This window comes from Acanthopagrus latus, chromosome 20 (genome assembly GCF_904848185.1).
Source record: "Acanthopagrus latus isolate v.2019 chromosome 20, fAcaLat1.1, whole genome shotgun sequence".
Lineage (NCBI taxonomy): Eukaryota > Metazoa > Chordata > Actinopteri > Spariformes > Sparidae > Acanthopagrus > Acanthopagrus latus.
Window position 1 is genome coordinate 3,060,399 of NC_051058.1, and position 23,893 is coordinate 3,084,291.

Genomic DNA, 23,893 nt, shown 5'->3' on the forward strand with positions numbered 1-23,893 from the left:
TGGCAGCAGCACAGTGAAGGCAGCGGGAAATATTCTGGATGACATCGGCAACATGTTTGATGATCTGGCCGACCAGCTGGACGCCATGTTGGAGTGACGTCCTGAAACTCTGCCCCACAGGGACAAAGTTCCCTTCTCTTCAGAGGGAAAACATGGAGAGGAGCCAGCAGGAGACCAGGATGATCCTGTGATTCTGGTATGAACAGACACATAGACGCAGTGGAGGGCTCAGCGCCTCTGAGTGAATCAACACGAGCACATTTGAGGATTTCCTGCACAACTTTTCCTCAGTATTGGCCAGTTTCTCAACGCGAGCACTTCGCCTTAGGACACACACCTGGGAATGTTACTGGAGCAAAAGGCAAACAGCAGCTGCGAGATCAGCGTCCAGATGTCTTTGTGTGTGTGTTCAGTATATTATCACTAAAGGGAATGAGGGTCCATTTTAATCACCTGTTACCTGTAAATGTATAGATAAGTCTATGGTGGCACTGTGTATGTGTAGTCAGATATCTTTATACTGAGTATATTTATACTTCCATATGTTTGTTTTTTAACAAATGGAGATCCTATTGACTGTTTCACTGTTTAAATCATTCTAGTGTATATTAGCTTGACTGTATTATATCTATATGTTGCTGCTTATCGTCTATAACATGAGGAATATATTGTTTATTGAATTAAAAGCAGCGTATTCCATATGTACTAGATTTGATTTTACATCTTTTTACCAAAGTCTTTTGTCCTCTTCAGGAGGCACAGGAAGAGGTTTGTGTCATGACAGTGTGAGGTAACATCCTCTCTTTAAAGCGTTTCTGTCAGCGAAAAGCGTGCGACCCACTAACAGGCTGCTATTAAGTGTGAAGTTTGTCGTCTTTAAAGAAAGGGAGACTCTTGAAACATTTCAGCAGTAGCTTGTTACAAAGCTTTTCAATCGAGGTCTACCTCCTGGAAGATGAAATTCCAAATTGACTGATCACTGTAAGAGATTTACTGTAGGTATACCTATGTAGAAGTGTCTCGTGTTCTACAGAGTATGGAGGCTTGAGTGTGCCAGCGGAATAATATGACTTTTATATGTTAAATTATAAAAAAAAAAAAAATAAATGGGTACATTTTTTTATAGTCTATTGTAAATTAATATATTAAAATTGATTTGAAACTATGAATTTCACAGGTCAAAGTATACAAATGCCGAAAACTGTTTTTATCTTGATACTTTTAATCGCAAAAGAATAGTTTGGAAAGCCTTCACATGTCACTTTTTAAACACCAATTAGTAATGTGTCAGCCCGCTTCAGTTTCAGGATGCGTTCAGCTGGCTGTAGGCGTCTTGCGCTGAGCTTGGCGAGCTTCAGTGTGTGTGAATAAATGGTTATGGGCTGTGTGAGCACACCTGCAGAGAAGATGGTGTGTGGGTTGATTCTGGCACACTCAAGACTCCACAGTGCAAAAGGTAGCTCTTCCAAAGCAGTTAGTGTCTAAACTGAATAATGATTATATACTGCTGCAAAAGATGAATTTGTATGAATTCCAACAATGTATTTCTTATTATTTGACCAATGATGGTTGGTTGTTTTTTTTACAAACCGCTCCTCTGCTCCGTACGAAGGCTTATATTTGGACTGGTTATCTCAGAGTTAACAGAAGCAGCAGTCATTCAGTATCAGTGTCACAGCAGGTTTATTGAAGCCAGATATCTCAAATGGATCAGAACTTGAAAACTGGAGACTGCTGTTTTTCGTCCCTCGATGTCAAATCTCAGAATTCTGTTACCTCGTGGAAGTTTATGCGTTCATTTCAACGTATTCAAATCAAAAAAAGTGTTTATTACTATATCTGACTCTCCTCATACACTTTTCATGTGGTTATATGCCAGTAAGTGAATCAATGAGGTCAGTAAAGGAAAGCTACGACCTATAGCTGTCTGTAAACTGACACTGTTTCATACAAATTCACTGTCTGATTTTTTTTTTTTTTTTTTTTTTAAACGGCACTCATAAAGTTCCCTCCAAACTTTTACAGGGTGTACTGTAAAATCAGGGAGTTTACTTTTTTTGTTTTTTACATTCTGATGTCAAGTCCTTTTGAAGTCATTACACAAAGCTCTGTATTATTCTGATGGCTGCCTGTTACCTTTTATTAATATTTCAACTGAATTCTGTACAATCCTGGAAATCATTAAAAGGAGAATTTGTAATGTGACTGCACAGACTTTTTTCTCATGGAGGGCAGTAGATGTGACTTATGACGTTTTTACATGATAATTTCTAGAGGTTTTTCTAATTTTATTTCACTTGCCACTGAGGGCTTCCATCTTAAAAGGATCCCAAGTTTCCTTAATTTGTATCTCACAAAACGCTTGTTTTTTGGTGGCCAAAATCAAGTGTTTTTTTTTTTTTTTTGTCAAATTGCTGTTTTCAAGGTCACAAACTCACTACATTATAAAAAAAAGACTCAGTTATATTTAATCCAAAACTCATATTCGTCAATCTTAAATCATTTATTTGTGTATGTACAGTACAAATCTATAAAGAGCAACTTGAAAAAATAATCTGCATTTTCCATATATGATGACAGAAGCCCCGGAGGGAAGGATGGCTGGACAGACATGAAGAAGAGTTTCCAGTAAGGCTGTCAGAGCTTTCATCATACTAAACACTACACACACATACACACACATACACACACACATACACAGTCCCTTCAGCCATCGTAAGACTTCAACACGCTGATGGAGTTCACGCAGCGCCCCGACAGGAAAACACAGTGTCCCGGAATGGTTCTGTTGGCAATCAGGGCTCAGGAGAGTAATTCAGCATTGTTCATTCACAGATACAGACACGATAATATATATTCTTTCATTGTAGTTGCGGATTGCAGACATCAAAATCTGACTTTCATTTTAACGTTTTTTTTTGTTTGTTTGTTTTTTTAGCATTTTGATGCAAAATCTGGTTCTTAATCTCTGTCCCAACAGTCCTTCTCATGAGACAAACTTTACATTACTATATTTCTCTTTTAAACATTCTTCTTAATACATTAACATTCATTTCTGTGTGTGATGTTGATATTTCAACCATTATTCAAATGTGAAGTAAAAGTGGCACAACCCTAAATTAAAACAAAATCATCATAATAATATAATACTGTTTAACATGGGAGTTTAAAATAAACACTGCGGGTTTGTGCACAGTGTGACGATGTAAAAAAAAAAAAAAAAAAAAAGGAGAGGGCAAAGAGGGCAGCACAGACGATCTGGAGGAGGAGGACCTGATGATGAAGATGATGATTATGTTTACAAGTTGCTGAACAGTTCGTTCCTCTTGCTCCAGTCCATGGCCGGGGCTTTCTTGGCAGCTCGCTTCTGCCGGGCTCTTTCTTTGGCCTGGGCCAGTGACATGCCCAGACCCAGACCGTCAGCTCCCGGGGCCGGCTCCATCTGGAGGGACACACAGTAAGATTGTACATCATTCTTACCCTTTTAGAATATCATGATGTGAACCATGAGGCCTATGAGAGTGGACCAATCAGAAGAGACTGGGCTTATTTTAGCAGGAGAGGCATTGGAACTGGATCACTGAGAGATATATCTGCTAGACACCAGAAACAAAAGTGTGAACCTGAAATGAACACAATACAGGCTCATTCCAGGTGTTTAACATCCCACTGTAAGATTATCTTTTTCAAACTTTGTTTTTCTTTTTATCTAATTAACTATATTTGGCAACCATTCTGATAATTAATAAGTAATTATTTTTCAGTTCCAAACATTTCCTGGTTCCAGGGTTCCGTATCTTCTTTATTTCTGCTCTTCTTAGTCTCAACTCGGTGACTTAAAAAAACAAAAAACAAACAAACAAACAAAACATTTGGGTTTCTGATTGTCATCTGATGATATCACACTAAGCATTAAGAAATTCAGATTTGTGTGTTTGGCAGGGACCAAATCAAATTGTTAATGAAAATGAAGGTTCATAGCAGCCTTCACTGAAATCAAAGCGGATTGAGCCACTCAGAAAGAATCAAGTGGAAAAAAAATCTGAAGTGTTTTTCAATTTGTATTAGTTATGTCTGTGTGTCAAAAAAGTCATCATTACAAATAAGACATTTTTAGACCTGAAATAGTTGAAAGTGGAAATAGTGCATATTTGCAAAAATGTTTATATTTCAATTAAAAGTCAGAACATTTCTCATGTTATTATAACGTTCTTGTGATCGTCTTCATTTAGATATCTGCAATAACTTTTCCTTGTAATAGAGCTGCATGTGTTGAATTGATGACTCTCTCTTGTAATATTTCCACTCTAATTCACAAAGATTATTAAGTATTTCTGTTCTGTATTTACTGTATCAATACAAAGTGTGGCTGCTCTCAGTACCTCTGGAGGAGGGGAGCTCCTGGTCACTGCTGGCAGGGAGGTGTTGGAGGCTGATGAGGTCTTCCTCTCCACTGCTACTGCCTGTCAAACATAACCAACAGCCCACTGTTCAAACTGAATTTAATTTAAGCAAATCTTGAGTCGAATGAGCACACACAGCGCAGTTTGACAGTCGAGGAAAAGAAAAGAGGTAGTGAACTAATTACAGAAGCAGCTGTTTCCCAACCGGCAGTGATCTGTGGATGAGAACGCCATTATGGAATCTGACGAGCTTATTGGTCTACTTGTTCTCCTCTGAGAGCAACACAGCCGATCGGTCATGTAACCTAAATGTTTTTGATGTCAGAGCTGAATCAGAAAAGATGTTTCCATCTCTCATTGTGTTGTTTCTAGAGAAAGGCAAAAACCACCTCAAGCGAGCGATACCTCAGAATGTGCATGAACCATGCATCAGTGTTGGGACTGGTATTCTTTTTAGCCGCACAAACAAAACTACATTCACCACTCATGAATTTGGGTGAAGGCAGAAGTCTCAGATGCGTCAAAACCTGGAATAGCACATCTCCAGCAGGGGGCAGTAGAGCCCTGCTGAGCTTTAAACTTCATCCCATCACTCACTTATTAAAGTTCCCTGTCAGCACTCGCCTGTGTGCAGGGTGGAACGCTGGTTGAAATATTAACTCACAGCAGGACAGAAAACACACTGCTCACGTCCCTGCTGTGTGACCTCCTCCACAGCTCCCACCCCGTCTCAACTCACCGTATGTATGGATGAAACTGGCATCCAATTCATAAGCAGCTGCTGCTCTAAAAATAAACTCTGAGTGGCTTTTGGATGAATGCTACAATATGCTGCATAACACCAGAGTCCTGTGGGGTGTTTTCTAGCTGCTAGAGGAGGCTCTATTTTATTCATTTATTAACATACATAAGACAACAATGTGTTAACAATGGCATCACTGAAATGTTCATTGTTGGATTATAAAACAGTTTTAAGGGAACTTGTGAGCAGTTTACAGAGTAGTTGTGAATGTAACTGAAGGCCTTTACAAACACATTTGTAGGACTATCATTAACCCAAGTCTCCAGGGATCTCAATTGTGAAACTCCACAAAGAATCCACAAGTTTTTGTGTATATAGGCCAAAAAATATTCTGTTTTATTAAAGCTGGCGTCGGTGTGCAATTTCCTTAAAAAAATCTCACATCAACTTTCGTAACGTGCATACACGGATCAGCCCCTCGCCACACCCACGTTCGACTAGAACTGGTCAGTGCAGCGTGTGGTATGAATGTAAGTGCGTGCAATGAGCCGCTGATCAGAGGTTCTTTACGGTGAATCAAGGCCACGGCGAGAGGAAGACGAGGGCTATGAGAAAACGAGGTGTTTGTGGGTGAGATGGAAGCTGGACGACGCTTGTTATTAATTCTTTCATTCGTGTTGCCCTCTCACATCTGTGAGGACAGTGAAGGACTGTTATGTGCAGCCATCGTGCAGTATTATAGCACCACCAGATCAGACCCACTGTGATATCTCAGTGGTCTCCCCCACTCTAACATATCATTTGTAACCTGGTAAAAAATAATTGTTAACTTTTGTCACGGTGAACAAATCCTAAAGTTGTTCATAAATTGTCAGCTATACTATTCAATATTACCTACTGTATTGTGCCCGATTTCTCCCCCATTAAATAATAAAGTATTTCTGATTCTGATTTCTGACTCTAATATAAAGCGTTACCATTTACGGTATCCTCTGTACAAACTGCACAGTGACAGCACGGCTTATCTCCTGTAGTTTTTATAGTGCAAATCAACCTTTTTCAATCAACTGCTCGGATGTTTCTCAGCTTCTGTAACTGTGGGGAAAAACTGACCCATCACCTTATATGGTCAAAAGATAACAGTACACACACACACACACACTTATAGTCAGAGTTGGTCATGGGCATCATACCCAGCTCTGTGTTATGTAACTGCTGGTGAATGAATGATTGTTTCTGCGGCACAACACCGAAATCTGCCTGCATGTGTTGAGTATGTGAACCGTGCTCGTTAGTCTCCTCATTAGCATAATCCCCAACTCGCCCTGAGAGTTAAAGCCACTTCAATCCCATGATCCTCTGGGTTACAGGAGACAGGGGGTGGGGGGGACACACACTGTTGAGCTCTTGTTGCCATGGTGAAGGGTCAGCCACAATGTCACTAGAGGGGCCAATCCACTTCTCCCATGTTGCCAGTGTGTGTGTGTGTGTGTGTGTGTGTGTGTGCGCGCGCGCGCATGTGTGTTTACTTTTGATAAACTCTACCTGCTGTGCCTGTGCAATGTCACACCAACACATGGAGTTGATACTGACAGCTAATTAAAGGAGCCTTCCACTGTTTTTACAGTTGCATGATGACGTCTGCAGATCTGAGGAAACTGCGTCGAGTCTGAAATTACACTGATGATGTCACAGTGAGGTCATCAGGGTTACCTCAGCACTCGGAGACTGCGACTTTACAACAGTCAGCCTGCCTTACAGGGGGATTTTCTGTACGGGGAGAGTGGAATGAAAAACACCAGTGAGTTGCATTTTGGGAAGTGTAGGATCCAGTGTCCGTAGGATCTGCTCGCATCGCAGGTGGGAGGGGCTAAAATAGGAGGAAAGGAGTGGAGGATGTACAAACTGAGAAATAAGGAGAGGGGCCAGTGTGTTACAGAATTACATAGTTTACATTACTGCCTTTCCTATTCAACTCTCAGTGGTTTAGGACCAGACCACAGTCCTTTACCTCATACTGTAACCCATCTGTGGCTTTCATATCTCCCTTTTCATTTGTAGATCAGTGCTTTATGTGGAATCTCCTTTTAGTGTTTTCATTTTTAAAGGAGTATTTTTTGTTTTATATGCCTTTAGTGTTAGTGTTAGTGTGATGGTTAGGACTAGGGTTAGGGCATAGTGAAATGACAGACAGGAAACAAGGGGAGAGAGAGGGGTGGCGACACGCGACATGATTTCATGAATGCAACATGTAAAGCACTTTGAACTGCCTTTGCGCATGAAGTCTGCTATTCAAGTGAAGACATTCATGGATTGTGATTTTAAAGATTTTATGCGTGACACTGTCCTGGCCTGGTTCGCAGAAACACTGACAACTTCCACAGACTATCAGTCCGTTGACATGTTATCGCCGGTCTCACAAAGACCGACAGACTGCCACACACAACACTGTGCAGAACTCCTAATCTGCTACCAGGAATGTCCAGAGAGGATCAGCAGGGCTTTTCCAGGCCACTATCTGTGTGTGTGTGTGTGTGTGTGTGTGTGTGTGCGCACAGTGGTCCTCACCTCCTCCTCTGATGCTCTTTCTGACGCCGGCTCAGGAAGAGGTCCTACAGGGGCAGACAGGGTAAAAGCTGTATTTCTGATCATCTTCAAAGACAAACGTCATCACTCTTTCTTTCAGTTTCTTTAAAGGTCCCATTAACAAGAAAAGTACATTTGAGTCTCATTTCCAACTTGTCAAATGCTAAAGCATCAGTTTTTTTTATTTTGTATTTAGTGCAGCTAGCGCATCATACCAGTGACATGTTCCTCAGTGGGCAGGACGTTGCATCTCTTGAAGAACTCATCAGTCTCAGCATCGACCACCAGCATCGTGGTCTCGTCTCCACCTGCTTTGATGGCTGCCACCACCTCTGAGTGCTGCATGCCAATCACCGACACCCGATTCACCTGAGAAAGGGGAGATTTATCTCATAAGTGATTTGTAGTAGATGGGTGAAGCAGTGGTATGGTCCTTTAAACACAATGCTTTCTTTCATGTATGAAATACAGCTCTTATGTTATGAATGGCTACCCAACATCCAACAGGGTTCATCATGTTCATCATAGTGCTGAAACAACAACTAACCACTGTTTGATCCGAGCTCAGACTCAGCAGTCAAAGGACTTCAGGTTGCGAAATGCAAACTTGCAAATATTCACTGATCTAAAACAAAGACAAACTGATTTACTTTCTGTTTTTTGAGTAATGAGCTTTACTCTTTCAGGGCTAAGCATTGACAGCAGTAGGGAGCATGACACCAGAGAAATGAGCCAGGTTTTTACATAAATGATGTGTGATTTCCAGTTTGCCCTCAGGGAGCAAACAAACAAATCCAGATTTAGAGAAACTAGCAACGATTTCCACTTGAGTCCCACAAATCTCCGAGAGCAGAATGAAGTCACTGTGCTGACTGAGGAGCAGGTTGCAGGTTTAGAACCAGCTCAGAGGTGCTGTGCTGCAACAAACTGATGAGGAATCAGAGCAGCAACCCTGATGATTTACAAATGGTGACAGCAGGAGGAGGAGTTCAACAATAAGCAATGAACTGACATGAACTATATAACAGTTCAATATATGGATGCACCGATACCGATACTGTGCTCATATACTCGTACTTGTAAAAATTCACTGATGCCACGTACCGATACCACTTCATTGCATTTGGCTGTACAATGCATGAAACTGAAGACCGCGATCAGAGGGTGGCTTGTCATTTGTTGTTGTCATTTCAGATTTTAGTGTCAGGCAGACTGCGGTCCGACTCCAGACCTGGACCTGTAGTCAGTAAGTTATCTAAGTATTTTAAATTTTGACGTGGCGCTTCTATTTTGACCGGTTTAGCGGATCAGGAAATCCACGGACCAACTGCATGTGAGTTAAGCCATCACAATGTGAAATTATATGCCGTCACACTCCCTAGGAAAAAGTTAGCTTGCACAGGGTTGAAAATACACTCAGCTGGATTTTATTGTATTAACGTTGGACTTAAACTATGAGTTATCAATGGTCATTCACACATAGTACTGAGGATTTTTTTTCCAAGGCGTAGCTGCTAATATTGTGGCTGTGCTACATAGTAATGAATGGGGTCATGGTGCCAGTGATGGAAACTGTTTGGTAACACCATTGCTACAGGGCGCAGTTTTACAAGCATACTCCCGGAGTTGGAGCTAATGAAGAACCCAGGGAGATAACTGAGGAATTCCTGTGGGAGGAAGATCCGAGCTGTCATCAGGAATCTCTCAGTCTCACCGACTCCCACACTGACTGTGAACAGTGGATAGGTGGTACAGAACACTATATTCCTCTCCAGTGACCCTTATCTGACTGACTCCCTCACCTAAACGGAAAGTTCATGAAATTCCCAGCATTCTGTTCCCGAAACTCACCTTTTAAATGTCCTGTTTAAAGCTTCTATCTGGATGTATATACAGTATGTACAGGTGTGGTGTTACTTCATTTACTTCATCCCTGCACCGTCTCCCCCCCCTGCATGTGAGAGGCCCTGCAGACAGTTTGGGCAGGCTGTAATTCAGCCCACAGACACAATAAGTAGCTTAACTCCGACACTGCCATGTTCAACATGGACGTCACTCACTTCCTGCTTTAAATGCACACAAAAATAAACCCTCGTTACACGACACAGGCACAATAAAAAAATATATGCAGCCTACAGCTACATACACATCCATCTAATACAACCTTATACCTCCTGGGAGTTCAGTTTCCTGATTGCCTGCTGATGTTGATAGGATTACAGCGGATAGAAATACAAACACAGCACACACACACACAGCACACAAACAAACACACACAGTGTGAGGCAAACTCTCTTCAGTCAGGAACAATGTGAAAAGTGTGTGTGTGTGTGTGTGTGTAAACTGTACCTGGATGATCTTGTCCTGTGGTCTGAGGCCTGCTCTCTGTGCCGGAGAGTCTTCGTCCACGGCTCGGATGAACTGGCCCGGTTTGGACTTCTCGCTGTGCAGGTTGAAGCCGTAGCCGCTGGGTCCCCTCTTCATATGGCAGAGACGAGGCCGCGGGCCGGCTCTCTCCTCCTGCACACACAAATAGCAACAATACAGAGGAGTTTGGATCAGATTGAACTTTATTACAAATGCACAAGGACTAAGACAACGAAATGCAGTGAAGCATCTATCAGGTTGATAAACAGAACAAACGGTAAAGAGAAGATTCTCTGATGGTTCGATATGGAATCACACCAACAACAGACTGATGACGCATAGAGAGACCAATAATAACCACATGACTATCATTGATTAATAAAGGATGTGACATATGCTTCATAATGGCTGCTTACAGTCAATACAATTTCGTGCAATTAATCTTAGATTTCTAGCATGCTGTCCACTTCCAGATGTGGTTTGCGTCAATCTGAGATCCACATCAATATTTGTTCTAAATTACAAAGATATCTACGTCATCAAACTTCCCTATTTACATACTGTGGGCATGGTGCTGATTTGGACAAATAACACACTGAGTCAGACTCACAAAGACACCACACTCAAATGGTGCCATAAACACGCAATAAGTGGAAAATTCTTTTGTTAAAACATGATCTATATGGACCTTTGACTGATATTCATGCTCATAAAAAGACCGATTATGAAATAAATAACCGCTGACTTCCTATCTGAATGAAGCAGAGCGTCTTTGCTCTCTTGCAGAGGCTAATCCCGCTGTGTGTCTAATCCCACGTGTGGGTAAAGGACCTGCATTTAACTATTTAACCTTTTAATCACACATACAGTTAAAGAACAGTTGAGGCCATTAGCCATGAATTTATTACAAGACTCCTGGAAGTGATTGGGTGAGCGGGTTCCTAACACAGAAGGGGTCAGCTCTATAAAGGTGTTTTCATTTCCAGTGACTCAATTCTGAAGTGGCGTTGCTGCTAACTGTCCTGATGCACAATCAAAACAATTTTGTCCAGCCTTGAGGTGTGATGTGGACATGTGTGGAAGCTAATTTCTTCTGAAAAAGGAAAAGGAAGAAAATGAAAATAAAAATCTGACAACTTCATTATGAGATAGTAATAGATCAGTACTGTTTTTTGTGTTGATATCAATATTAGAGAGTAAAGAAATTACAATATCAATATATCAGCCAATCTGCTAATATTCACAGAATATATACACAACATAAAAATGGTCTCAAAGATCCCTCAAATATGTAATACAGGTGACAATTTTAAGTACATAATCTTAGCAGGATATTTCACAGTTATACAGTAAAGTTTATTGTCCAAAAATGACATCAGTTCACGGCACTTACAGTAATACAACTTTAATATTCATAAATTATTTTCTGCATTATTTTCTCTAAAACAAAGTTTTTATGTCGGACTATTAAATGCTGATACGATATGTGCTCATATCGGCCAGTGATATCAGCCAACCAGTATATCAATCAGGCTCTAGAATAGGAAGTTTTGAGATGGTAAGTCAAATGCTACCTGGTAATTTTGACTTTAAAATTCAAAATTATTTTGATTTATGGTCTTGTAATCTTTATTTAAAATGTATATATATATTAGGATCTCATATCTTTGATTCAGTGTTACATTACATTAACAATTATTTTTGACTTATTTGGATTTTGACTTGTTTTTGCCATCCCTAATGCTTCATGTTGTTTTCTTTGCTTGGTGGAATTTGGCTTCACATACATGTGAGCAAAACAAAGCCTCTAAATCCTTTTACAGCCACAGTAACATGTGCATGAGGCAGTCACAGTGGTGAACACCTGTGGCTCCAATATAAAAAAAAAAAAAAATGTTCCCCACCCACCTGTTGTACCCCATCACCTCATAAAACCACAGCTATCTATGGAACATCCTCTGCTATCAGCGGCTATCAGTTGTGAGTCCCTGCCAGGTGGCCATTTAAGATCAACCACTGCAACCTCAGCATTCGCTCAATGCTTACACACCCTCTAAGTGGATTATGATTGATCCAAGGGGTTTATATGAAATCAGCATGGTTGATGATTGCTGAAACATTCTGAGTGAGTCAGTGTGATATTGGGAGGACTCTAGGTGAGGTGATGGTCAGGTTGAACCTTTGGATGGAATCACACATTTATGACAAAGCCCACATAACAGGTGGCTGTTAATGAAGATGAGAAGGATGATGTAACAGGTGAGGTGCAAAGTGCTCTGCTGGAATGCTTTATCGTGCAATTATCTCAACTTGCAAGCGGAGTCATATACCTCCTTCTGGGCCAAGGAATTTACCAACTATACTACAGCAGGTTTTTTTTTGGTTTTTTTTTTTTACAGTCAAAGCCTCTACTGAGAGTACTGAACAAAGCTTTCATGTTTGAAGCGTTTGCTGAAATGCTCAATTTGAACAAAGTGATTAACTGGATTAAATAGAATGCACAAAACAAATGTAAAATGTAAAAAAAAAAGTTTTTACTTTTAACAGCTTCAGTAATTCTTTTATTGTTGTGGTGATTGTAATTCACAGTGCTGTTAGATTACTTAAGAGTGGAGTATGTGATTCCTGAGAATTCCCATTTATTTCCAGGTTGTCAAATACTGATCCTTTGGTTTCGTGGCTTGTTCTAAGCCAGTAACAGTGTTTATAAGCTACACAACAGAATGAAATGCATATAAATCTTGATTGTTAACAAATGAATAAAGCTTTGAAAGTTTGAACGTACAGACTCCAACACCTGGCGACTTATGTCTAATTATGTCTTTTTTTTTTTTGTACAGCACTTTGGTCAACCCCCGCGACCCTGCAGAGGATTAAGCGGCGTACATAGAATATGTACAGATGATGGATGGATGGATGGACTTTGGTCAACTTTGGTTCTTTTTAAAGTGCTTAACAAGTAAAGTTGGATTGGACTGGATTGGACTTGTATGTAGAAAATGTCTCAAAGAGGAACTTAAACTAATAAAAACCATTTAACACCATCAGAAACGGAAGTTCAGACATTAGATGATGTAACAAACACTTTACTGTATCACTATACAGTATGGCTGTTGGTGTGTATGTGAGTCATGTAAGGTAAACAAGCTCGATTTAATCCGTTAACTTCACCACAGGGGAGCAGAGATTCTCCCTGTGTCACAGGAGGTGACCAGAGATAGACTGCTACCTCGCAGAGAGTCTCTGTCTCCATGCCGACACAACTTAATCTATATTAGGGCAGTAAACAAATATTGTAAATTAGATTTAATAATCCAATTCTACAAACAGCACATACATTTGTGAAAATTAATATTTGATTATAAAAAAAGGGCAACTGTCTGCCGCACTGAATGCACTGTATGACGAACAGGAGTCGGTAGACGGGGAAGTTGTCGAAGTTCAAGATAAAGATGGATGCAAGTTATATAAGCTTCTAACATACAGCTAGCCTACCATTACATCACTAGCAACCTGAGGGCTGACCTGTACAGTTATGCCATCCAATAACAAATCATTCACTTGATCTCATGTCAAAAGACGGTGCATTGTCAGTTGTCACTCGTGCACCAACTCAAGACAGAGTTTGATGGTTTTAAACAAAGTTTTACAGTATAGGACATTATCTTATTTGTCAACATGTAGGTATGCAGAACTTTTAAAAGATGCTAAATTCAAATAAATATACCTATACAAGTAGCCAAGTCTTTGTTGTGTTGGTTTTGCTCCCTTATAAAACACGCTGAGGGGTGTGTGCTCTGCTGTGTTATTAACGCTAAAAGTCATTTGACGAGTACTTTCAGATATTCGGAGTTCTTTTGCTGTCACTTTCACAGCGTGAACAGGAAAACCACAGTATCAGAAGCACCACACACAGCAAAACAATCTAGTGGCAGCAAGTGCTGCATGATAATGACACCAAACCAGTGGGTAAAGTCCAGCAGAGAGGCTCTTTGTAATGCCGCACTGATTCGTTTTACAAAGTTGAAGAAGATAAACCACAAAGAAGACATGTTTTTTACATTTCCTACAAGATTATCTGACATATCTTCACAGTGCCCTTGACATGTGACTGGCCAACAACAACAATAACCCTCATCATCAGACAATCTGCAGAGTTTCAGTTGCACATACCAATCCTATTAGCTGTCTGCCATTTAAAAATTTGGCAACATTCAGATTAAGAACATTTCATGTTATGTTTAATAATGTGGAAAGAGAAGAAAAAAAGCCATAAACATTAAAATCCTCATATTTAAAATGCTTTAGCTAATGATGTACAATTCATTTGCCGAAGTGATACAGCTCACTTTCTGGCACTCAGCGTTCAGCACTCAGAAGAAAAGCAACCTGAAGGCAGTGGCAAAAGATTAGACACAGTTAACAGAACTCAGAGAAATACTGAAACATCTCAGCCCTCAACACAGTCTGACTATATTAAAATCAGTCCCAACACTGCTTGGCTAACACTTGGCAGTCAGGTGGCTCATTCATTACTGTGGATGGGTGCCATAGTCTGCAGAAGTTGGGAGACTACTGCACTGGCCCACGACTGCTAATTAATCCACCGCTGAAAACAGTCCCCAATGAACTACTTCCTCCTTTTCTGAGTAATGTCTGTTTTGGGAAGTCTTTTTAAAACATGAAACTATATACACTATATATCTGACCCATTTTACATCTTCAGTAGGAACCAATGGGCTTGATTTTCTGAGTGTCGCAGACAGGATGGGGAAATCAGACGTTCTGAGAGGCAAAAAAATAAACTGTTGGTTTTAATCTTTAATGGGATTTGTTGATGCTAAGAGAATTACAGAATAACACCAACTTTACACTTTAAACTTTGACAAAAACTTTTGCTGGCTCTACCAGATGTACAGGCGAACACCTTACTACAGCTGACCCAGCCAGATATTATCTTGACAGCTTTACAGATCAAGTCGGCAACGACATAAAAAAGAAGTCTTAAAAAAGAAGGCAGAATTGACAGTGGCCTATGAATCTTGCCATTTTCAATCTAGCCAACACTTGAAATGTGCCACTGTCAACCTCCTCTGCTGGGAGGTTAAAGGTCGACTACAGTCGCATCTGCAGCAGGAAACAGAAAATGCCAAATTTCTGTTGCAGAGAGCGGTGTGCACACTCAGTAGATGACACAAAGAAATAACCTCTAACATTGTGAAGTGTCACAGAAAGCCTCAGCGTGAATACAGCATTTGCCTAGCTTAAATGTGATGGTACAAGAGGTATCAGGTGCCACTGCAAACATTCCCTAAGCTTGTCAAATATCAAAGGTTAATGGTTTTACAGCTCACTTTGGTTAAACATCAGATTCTGTGCTTCAACCTAGTGTCTCATAAAGAGGGCTGACTGGTTGGGAGGACCTTGAACTGTGTATGATGTGACACCCTTACAACTAACTCTGGGCACAATTCCACAGGGACATGAAAGCTACATCTATGCTTTGAGTTCAACCATTACTGTTGAACCACCCTTACAGGTTTGTCTGAGTGCTGCACGTGATGTTCTTTTATCAGAATGTTCTTACCTCTCAGAATAATCAACTTAAAAAGAGTCCCGGGATTGCAACAGTCCACAGTACACTGGCAAGAGTTGTGCAATGGACTTTACAGTTCCTCACTGAAGTTAAGAGCACATACAAATGGGGCTGTTTTAAAGTTTGTTTTTGGTACTGACCAAAATAGCAAGTAGCACTAAGTATTGAAAACAGTAAAGAACAAAAGTTGGCATTGAATATCTAATACAATTTGTCACTTATACACTTGAAAATACATAATCGGAACTTGTATTCTGTTTAGACTGTCTGTATAACTATAATATCTGTTGATTACTATAGCACTATAAAATATGACTTGTTGTGGCAACAATTATGTTTAGGATTGAACACGTAACCACTGTGTAATGAAAAACCAGTCAGCCAGACAGACTCACTCTGACTCATGTTCTGCTGTAGAGAGCCCAAACAACGAATGCTGGCACATTACTCTGCTTGGCGTTATTCTGTCATCCTGGTGAAACCTCTACAACTAATTTCCCCCTGACAGTTTCCCTTCTTTTATGTACGAATTTACACTGTGTGACAGTATTATGTGCCTGTGTGTTGCCGGCAGTAAATTATTCATGTTGAGTAAGTCAGTCAGCTGTATTTTGGTGCGTGGCGTCAAATCTGCCCAAACTGTTCAGTCGTGCACTGAATGTGTTCTTGTCTGATGAATGTGGTCACAGTTAATTTTTTGGTTATCGCCTGAAGTTGAAGGCTGACATAACCGACTCAAACTACACAAAACTGTCTCCATGCGAAGTCAAAAACAAACAATGCAGTGTCAGCCCTATAGCAGCTCGGTACGAGGACAGGAAGTGGTTTCCTCATTGGCTCCACACCAACAGCTTACAATTTATATGTTCACAGAGGAAGCTGCTGTGTGTCTCTCCAGGGTCTCTACACATGAACATGAGCATTGAGAAGATTGTTTGTGTGCACAGAGTTTACTAAAAAAGAGAGTTTTTGGACATATCATTATATGTCCATCATATATAATTAGCAAGTAGCCTAAGGGTTCACCCTAAGATACAGGGATCAGACCTCAGTGATCTGTAGTTGCCAAATATTTTGACAACTGATTTGTTACCACAAGTAATCTTTAAAGAAAATAATTGTGAATATTCTTTGGTTTCTTTGCTCCTCTAGAACAATAAACTTTGAGGACGTCATCCTGGGCTTTAAGAAACAATCACTTTTTTACCATTTTCCGAGATTTCATGAAGCAAATAAATTAGTGATTCCACATAATCGACAGATCAATTGTCAAGTTGTTAACTCGTTACTTAATGCCCTTGGTACCCTTGGAATTTTTCCAGGCAAAGGCTTCTTGGGGGGTGACTAAAGATAGGGTGGCTGTGGTTCAGGGGTATCGCCAGTGTCTTGTCATTTGAAAGTTCAATTCCCCTAGTCGCATATTGAAGTGTCCTTGGGCAAGACACTGAACCTCAAACTGCTCCTGATGTGATCAGTGTATGTATGAATTACAAAAGCAGCTGCTAAATGCCCTAAATGTAAGTGTAAATATTCTGGAAGAATTAGGATGCTCTAAGAAGAGCTGGAAGGTGTTATTGGGAAGGAGGATGTCTGGGCTACCTTATTCATCCTCCTGCCAGCACAACCCAGACACAAGCAGCTGTGATGGATGGTTTACAGAATCTTTTTTTTATTTTTATTTACAGTATCTCTCTTTAAATATGAAAGGATACATTTTGCACCATAACAGAGTTAGGATGACATAAATGATCAGTCTCAACTGTCCACATTTCAGAAAATGTTTGTTTCCGACACACACCCATATGCATATAATCATCCCAATCGCCTAACTTTAGGAACTGCTGACTGAACAGAGTAGAAGGCAGGCTGAACCCAAAGCTTGATGACTAAGCCCTATATACTGTATAACAGGGTATTAATGCATGTGAGGAGGAGAGACTGGAACGACACTTTACTAATTGCTTGCACCAAATGTAATTATAATCCCAGTCATGCCTAAGAACTGGATTAAATCTTGATAGAAGATCTGTAGGCTTTCACTGGACGGCTTAACTTTTCACAGAGCTGAAGGGAAGAAAATGATCATCTCCTGTCATCTCAGTGTCTGAGGCATGTCCATGGTTAACCTCAAGAGGAAAATGCTGGAAAATGAATGAATGGCTACTGCTAAGAATAAAAGGACTGTAATGGAAGTTTAGATGACCGACAGCCTATTTTGTATCTGTGTGTGTGTTTATTTAGACTATGTCACTATGAAAACACTGAGGCAGCTAGGATCTCAGTCAGCTGACGCCAGCAGCACTTTTATGAAGTTTGCTTTGGATGGCAGCCCACACAAAGAACCATCTGATGGAAAGTTGCTCCTTCAGGCAACAACATCAGGATTTGGTTTCAATAGCAGATTTTGAGTTTTATTCCCACTTTTGTCAAAACAAATTCTTAATCAACATACAGTCCTTTAGACATTCAATTTGCTTTGATATTAAACAGCAAATCCTCACATTCAATAAACTTGACCATGAATATGTTTGCCATTTTGCCTGATAAATGACTTAAATACTTATCAAAAAAGGCAATTAAGTTTCTGCCTATTGACCAGTAACCTGATGCACCAGGATTTTTTGAGTTATAAAATCATTTTATTCAGAGAACCATCTTTTCAATAAAAACTGTCACTTTCAACAGGCACTTTCTAAAAAACACTTGGCGGGTGACTGGATAAACCATCCAACCACCATAAACCATCTATGTGAATGGTTACGTAAGTACATCAATTAATGTACTGTGCGTTGACGCGTCAGATGTAAGCAGTGCTACAGCCATGCTTGAGCACTAGAAGTGTCACTTCATGGGTCCATGTGTGTGATGTGATGGGAGCCACCGCTAATCAGTTTGCCAAAAGACAAAGCTACTATGTTGTTATTATATTGAAATTCAAAATGACAAGTTTTAAAATATCATTTTGGGTAAATTCATTGTTATATTAATCAAATCACACAAAAAACGGTTGGATTAACTTAATAAGTAATCGATATATTAAGCAAATAATCGAAAAAATGATCAACAACTGAATCTATAAAAAAAAATCATTGTTAGGTGCAGCCCTAATCACAGGCGAACGTGAGCCAATCATATCAACAGTAAGAGAGGACTTGCACCAGTGGAGTGAGTTGGTAAATCAAACTCTTACATAAGTCAGCTGAGAGAAGAGCAAGAGCATTTTTCATCAAGAAAAGCCTTCACTGCTGTTCTTTGCTCCTTTTTCAATGGAACATTCTCTCCAGTTCTGCTAGAACTGATACTACAGCAGCTACGCTAACCTCTTGAGGAGCTGCCGTTTTTGTCACATCTTTCACTAGTTGTCACACCTAAACTACGCCAGTAAGTTCTCACAGGATGCAGATATGGTATATATTTAGACCGATAAGAAAACGCTGTGACAGAATGATATAGATAGTTTAGGCCGTTTAGACACACTTAATCGTTATTAATCAATTTATATAGTTAATAATATAGTCATGTGAAATAGTCTGTTGACTATAAAGCATTTACTTGTTTCCAACATTGGTTGATCCATGAATAATGTCATAATAATAATAATAATAATAATAATCAACAATAATAATGATTAATAACAATAATGTATAATTGATCATTCAACTCATCATTTCAGCACTACACAATCTGAAAAATACTTGGAGATGTGTTCGATTATACACCGAGTTATGCAAGTGCAGATCCAAGGCTGTCTCTAATCTGTTGGTGTTATACCATAACTACAGACAGTCTATCAATGGAATCAATATTGAGTGACAGGACAGTTACATTGATTTATTGGTTTACTTATCTTGAGCCAATAAAGCGTGAGAATGATTGTAGTTTCCCAGGCTTATATGAGCTTTGTGATAGGAGACGTTGTGAAACACCAAAGAAGAAACGATCCCTTGGAAAGAAGACAGCTGCCTCAAGGTCTCCATTCTGAGCCTGATGAAGAAACACTTCTGGAACTGCAAACAGGGACACTTTAAAGTACCAAGCTTGCTACCAAACCCTTAACAGAACTACTGCTCATCTGTGATTTCAGCAGCTGTCTGTCTAGGTATCAGTTTGGAAGTATAATCCAGGCCTCATGCAATGGGTGTATATGAGCCTGTATCCTCTCCAAATGAGTAGCCAAGGGACTGTGGGGAAACTTTTCTCTTCAAGAACCTCATTATACAGAATCTTGCCTCAACACTCTAAACACCCATTCATTTAGGATCTCATTATTTCATCATTTGTTGGTCTTTTTCACATTTAGAGAGAGTACAGAGGAACAAAATGCTGTTTAATCCCGCGGACAGACCCCTCTCGCCCCGCATCCACACACACATATTCTAACTTTTCTTCAGCCCCATTGGCAGTGTGTGTTAAGTGAGGGTGTAGGTATTTCAGGGTCAGCATGGCCTCCTTGTTGAGGCGTGAGAGTGCTCTCTCCTTTCCTCCCTGGCCCAGAAGCCTTTCTCCCCATGCAAACACTGGGGACAAAGCCTCTTTCTGCTGCTGGGGATCTCTATGGTGACCGTTGGACAGCCCTCGGTGTGGAGGAGGACTGAACTGCTGGAGGCCAGGATGTTACCATAATATGATGACACGCTCACTCACTTCATGCTTTTATCTTCTAGGAAAAAGCAATTTCTGAAGAATTAGATCTCCAAGTCTTTGTTGCGAGTATCGCCATGAGGATTTTGCTTAAGCTAGCGTGAAAGAGGTTTGGTGACTGAGCCCTGGACTGTAATACCAAGTCCCACCAAACACAATCACGTGAAAAGAAGCTATTGTTTGAAGCGTAACCGTGATTGTGCATAGCAGGACCAGTTTCACGTCATCATTGGCCTGCCCACTCAAGTATGTCCCACTGGGAGGCTGGTATCAGAGGCAAGTATCAGAACATCAGTCAGGCTCTGCCAAGTTTCCCATCAGGGAGGAATGTAACTGGAGGTTTGCAGCATCTCAGCCAGCCAGCTTGGGCTTTTTTACTTACTGGAGGTCAGAGCATTAGTGATGGGGCACAAGCCACCTACACAGAATGAGACAAACCTAGATATCCCATCTATAACAGCAGAACAGGGGCAGGTTTTGCTGACATTAAGGAGACCCATGAATCCAATATTAACGAATTATGCTACACAAATAAGAGAGAAATGTGAGTTTGAAAGGGCACAGCAGCACACACAAAACACTGATTTGTCAGTCTCAGTTTAATACTGATGCCTCTATATGACGAACATATACAAACATACATACACCATCAGTGTTACAATTACCTATTTTCATATAGTCATTCTTAATGCATACCACCCGATCGTATTCTTAAATGTAAAGCTAATTCATAGGGGAAAGTACTGCGGATGAATTGATGGGTCTTACAGCCCGTGTTAAGAAGCTGCTCTGTAGACTGACACCAGAGGATCATAGAAGAACAACTGGCTTATTGCATAACTTTTCATGTTGGCATTGCTAGCCAGCTATATCTTTCTGTTGGCTAACTTTTCTTACAAAGACACAACATTTCTAAGAAATGCTGATAACTTAAGCTTTCTCTCCAAACTTACTGAGCAACCAAATCTGTTAACTGTAGAATTTAACGGTACCTAGGTGTGGGAATGTTAGATGGTGAAACAAAGTATGCTTTGTTTCACCATCGTCATATTGCAGTTGTTAATTAAACATGTTAAAAATACATCTGACTCGCTTTCAAAACAAATGCATACGCTAGTCAAATCAAGATCTTTCCAACAAAACGTTGTGGTGCTGATGCTACCTTTGTCCACAGGGACCAGCAGAATCAACAAAATTGAAACCTCTTGTAGCTACTTTAACCAATAATGAAAATAACCATTAGTTACAGACCTATTGATAACCTATATGTTTATGTAGTAGGAGATATATAATACATGTATAATGTGATCTGATACTGAATACTACCAGAGCCTTCTTGCTGTTTCGTAGCTGACCCCTGGCTCTTACCTACTGAGGGTGACAAGTCGAAACATAACAAAAGTATCCAATCATTTTTTAAAGTCCTAAATAAAAAACACTTCCCATTCTCAGAGCTCCACACTGTTAAACACCACCACAATGAGCCTATTTTCCATTGCTGTTATGCAACATTTAAATCAGGGCCCAGACTTTGGACTGACTCAAACAGTTACATAGTCAAAATCTTGCCATGTTTATAACCATTTCAAGGAATAACGTCGTAATATTGTTTTATAATGGACAACAAATGCCTGGTCTTTCAAAAGAGGCAGGATAATAGTAATCCAAGGAAAGACACTTATTGAAAGTAACAAAAAATGTGTTGTGGTAGAAGTTGAAATCCCAGACAGGCCCCTCAGACAAATTACTATTGTTCTTAATCTTGCTCTTTTGGTACAACCAAGGTCATGAACAAAAATCAGAAACTGTGAAGCACACTTCATCAACATTAAAGTCTAGATGCTCTTGGCATGTGCAAGCACTATTTTAATCCCTTCCTGTCAAATTGTATCTTTCAAGATTCTATCAGATAATAATAGTGTTAAAAGAACATGCTGGCTGACATACATCAATGTGACAAAGCCTCTGGTCTGACAAGCCAAACCTGACGGGGAATTCAAAACTGGAACCGGAGAGACTGACACACATTTATATGACAAAGACTCTATTGAACAGGAATGAGTAGGGGCCTGGAGTAATTCACCGTGCAGCGTCACCTCTCCGTCTTAGCTTATAGCCTTTCACTGCATCTGGAAGTGGCTTACTTAACGGGGGAGCTCTTCATAAACTGATGTCCATGATAAGTTTGTCCTTGTTATAGCAATCTAACTATGTACACAATACATTACAGCTTAATCTTTGTCACACAGGTAGATGTCAACATAAGTGAGACGATGTCATAACCTGGCATTCACAGGTATCTAGTGTCTAAATTGTTGGAGTCCCCAAAAATGGACATTTCTGTGTGGAATGTACTCAACAAACTGTTTCTCAACACACAAAAATAATGGTTGTAGTGAAAACAAAGGTGATCTAAAATAAAAGCAGGTGGATCTTGAGGTGGTCTTTAATACACACTGATCCAAAGGCCAAACACATTGTTTCTCAATAGGTTTTAAAGAATGTTTTACTCTATCATGATGTTATTGATATCCCAATAAAAGATGGGATATGAAGTCAACAGCTGGACCTAGGTAAGGGGGTATTTAGCAAAGCCAGCTAATAAAAATAATAAGATTTTACCTATTTAGTCATCATTGTAAAGGCAACTGTACTTTCATTTTAGGCTAGCTCAATAATTTAATATGACGTGATACAATATACTGTAATGTAATCATATCATAGAGTGATAAGGATATGGTAAGCTTCGGATTTAAAAGTTTGCAGTGAGTTGAGTGAGTCGCAGTGTGTCTGACTGTACCTTGGTGCTGGAGCTAACACTCAGCCTCCCCGACCTCTCCGAGGAAGCATCCCCGTTCTCACGCGGGACGGGGGTAGACTCCCTCGGGGTGCCGTTGCTCTGTGCGTCCCCGCGGTCTGAGTCGCTGTCCTGCCCCGGCAGGGGAATCCCCTCCGTGACGAATTCTTTCCGGCACAGCAGGTTGTGTTTCTGCAGCAGCTCCGCCGTGGCGGGGTCCACCACAATAAGCTCGAGGGCCCCGTTGGTGGCCCGTATCCTGGCGACCACCTGCTGATGGCTCTCGCCCTCCACGCTCTCTCCATTGACGAACACCAGGCGGTCGCCCGCGAGGAGCCCGGCGGCGGAGGCGGGAGTATCGGGCTCCACGAGCCGGATGAACTGCCCCGTCTTGCCCTTCTCTCCGTGCAGGTGGAACCCGTAGCCGCTGGACTCTTTCTCCAGCACGCACAGCCTGGGTCTGAGGTTTGACATGTTGTTACTCTTCTGTCCGACGGCAACTTGTCTCCTCACTATTCAAACCACTCGAGTCACAGCCGAACTCACTTGACACCTGCTGCGCGCTCTCAACTTGCTCGCCCTCCACTTCCGCTGAACTGAGTCACAGTGAAGTTTCCACCGCTGGTGTTGCGCATTCACTTCTACCACCGCCCGCTGCACGGAACCTCCCCTACCGACCGGCTGTGGCGCAATCTTCTCTTCACATCCAGTCCGACAGCGCACCGTTCTCAGCGGAGGTTCCACCGTCAATCGCACACAGC

General features: G+C 40.7%; 2 protein-coding genes across 4 annotated transcripts in view; one reads left to right on the forward strand and one right to left on the reverse strand.

The window, feature by feature from the left end:
• The window catches only part of LOC119009346 (caskin-2-like), a 54,789-nt gene extending 51,572 nt beyond the window's left edge, over positions 1-3,217 (forward strand). For all 3 annotated transcript variants that reach the window (XM_037080491.1, XM_037080494.1, XM_037080492.1), the window contains exon 21: positions 1-3,217. In XM_037080491.1, coding sequence (XP_036936386.1) covers positions 1-97 — 97 coding nt within the window. In that variant the 3' untranslated portion in view covers positions 98-3,217.
• slc9a3r1a (SLC9A3 regulator 1a) lies at positions 2,489-23,751 on the reverse strand. The gene is made up of 6 exons (XM_037080495.1): positions 23,136-23,751; positions 10,081-10,251; positions 7,947-8,100; positions 7,714-7,757; positions 4,383-4,463; positions 2,489-3,442 (listed from the first exon to the last, which is right to left on the reverse strand). Exons 1-6 carry the CDS (start codon positions 23,604-23,606, stop codon positions 3,299-3,301), a joined length of 1,065 nt encoding a protein of 354 aa, XP_036936390.1. The 5' UTR covers positions 23,607-23,751; the 3' UTR covers positions 2,489-3,298.
• Positions 23,752-23,893: the final 142 nt, after the last annotated feature.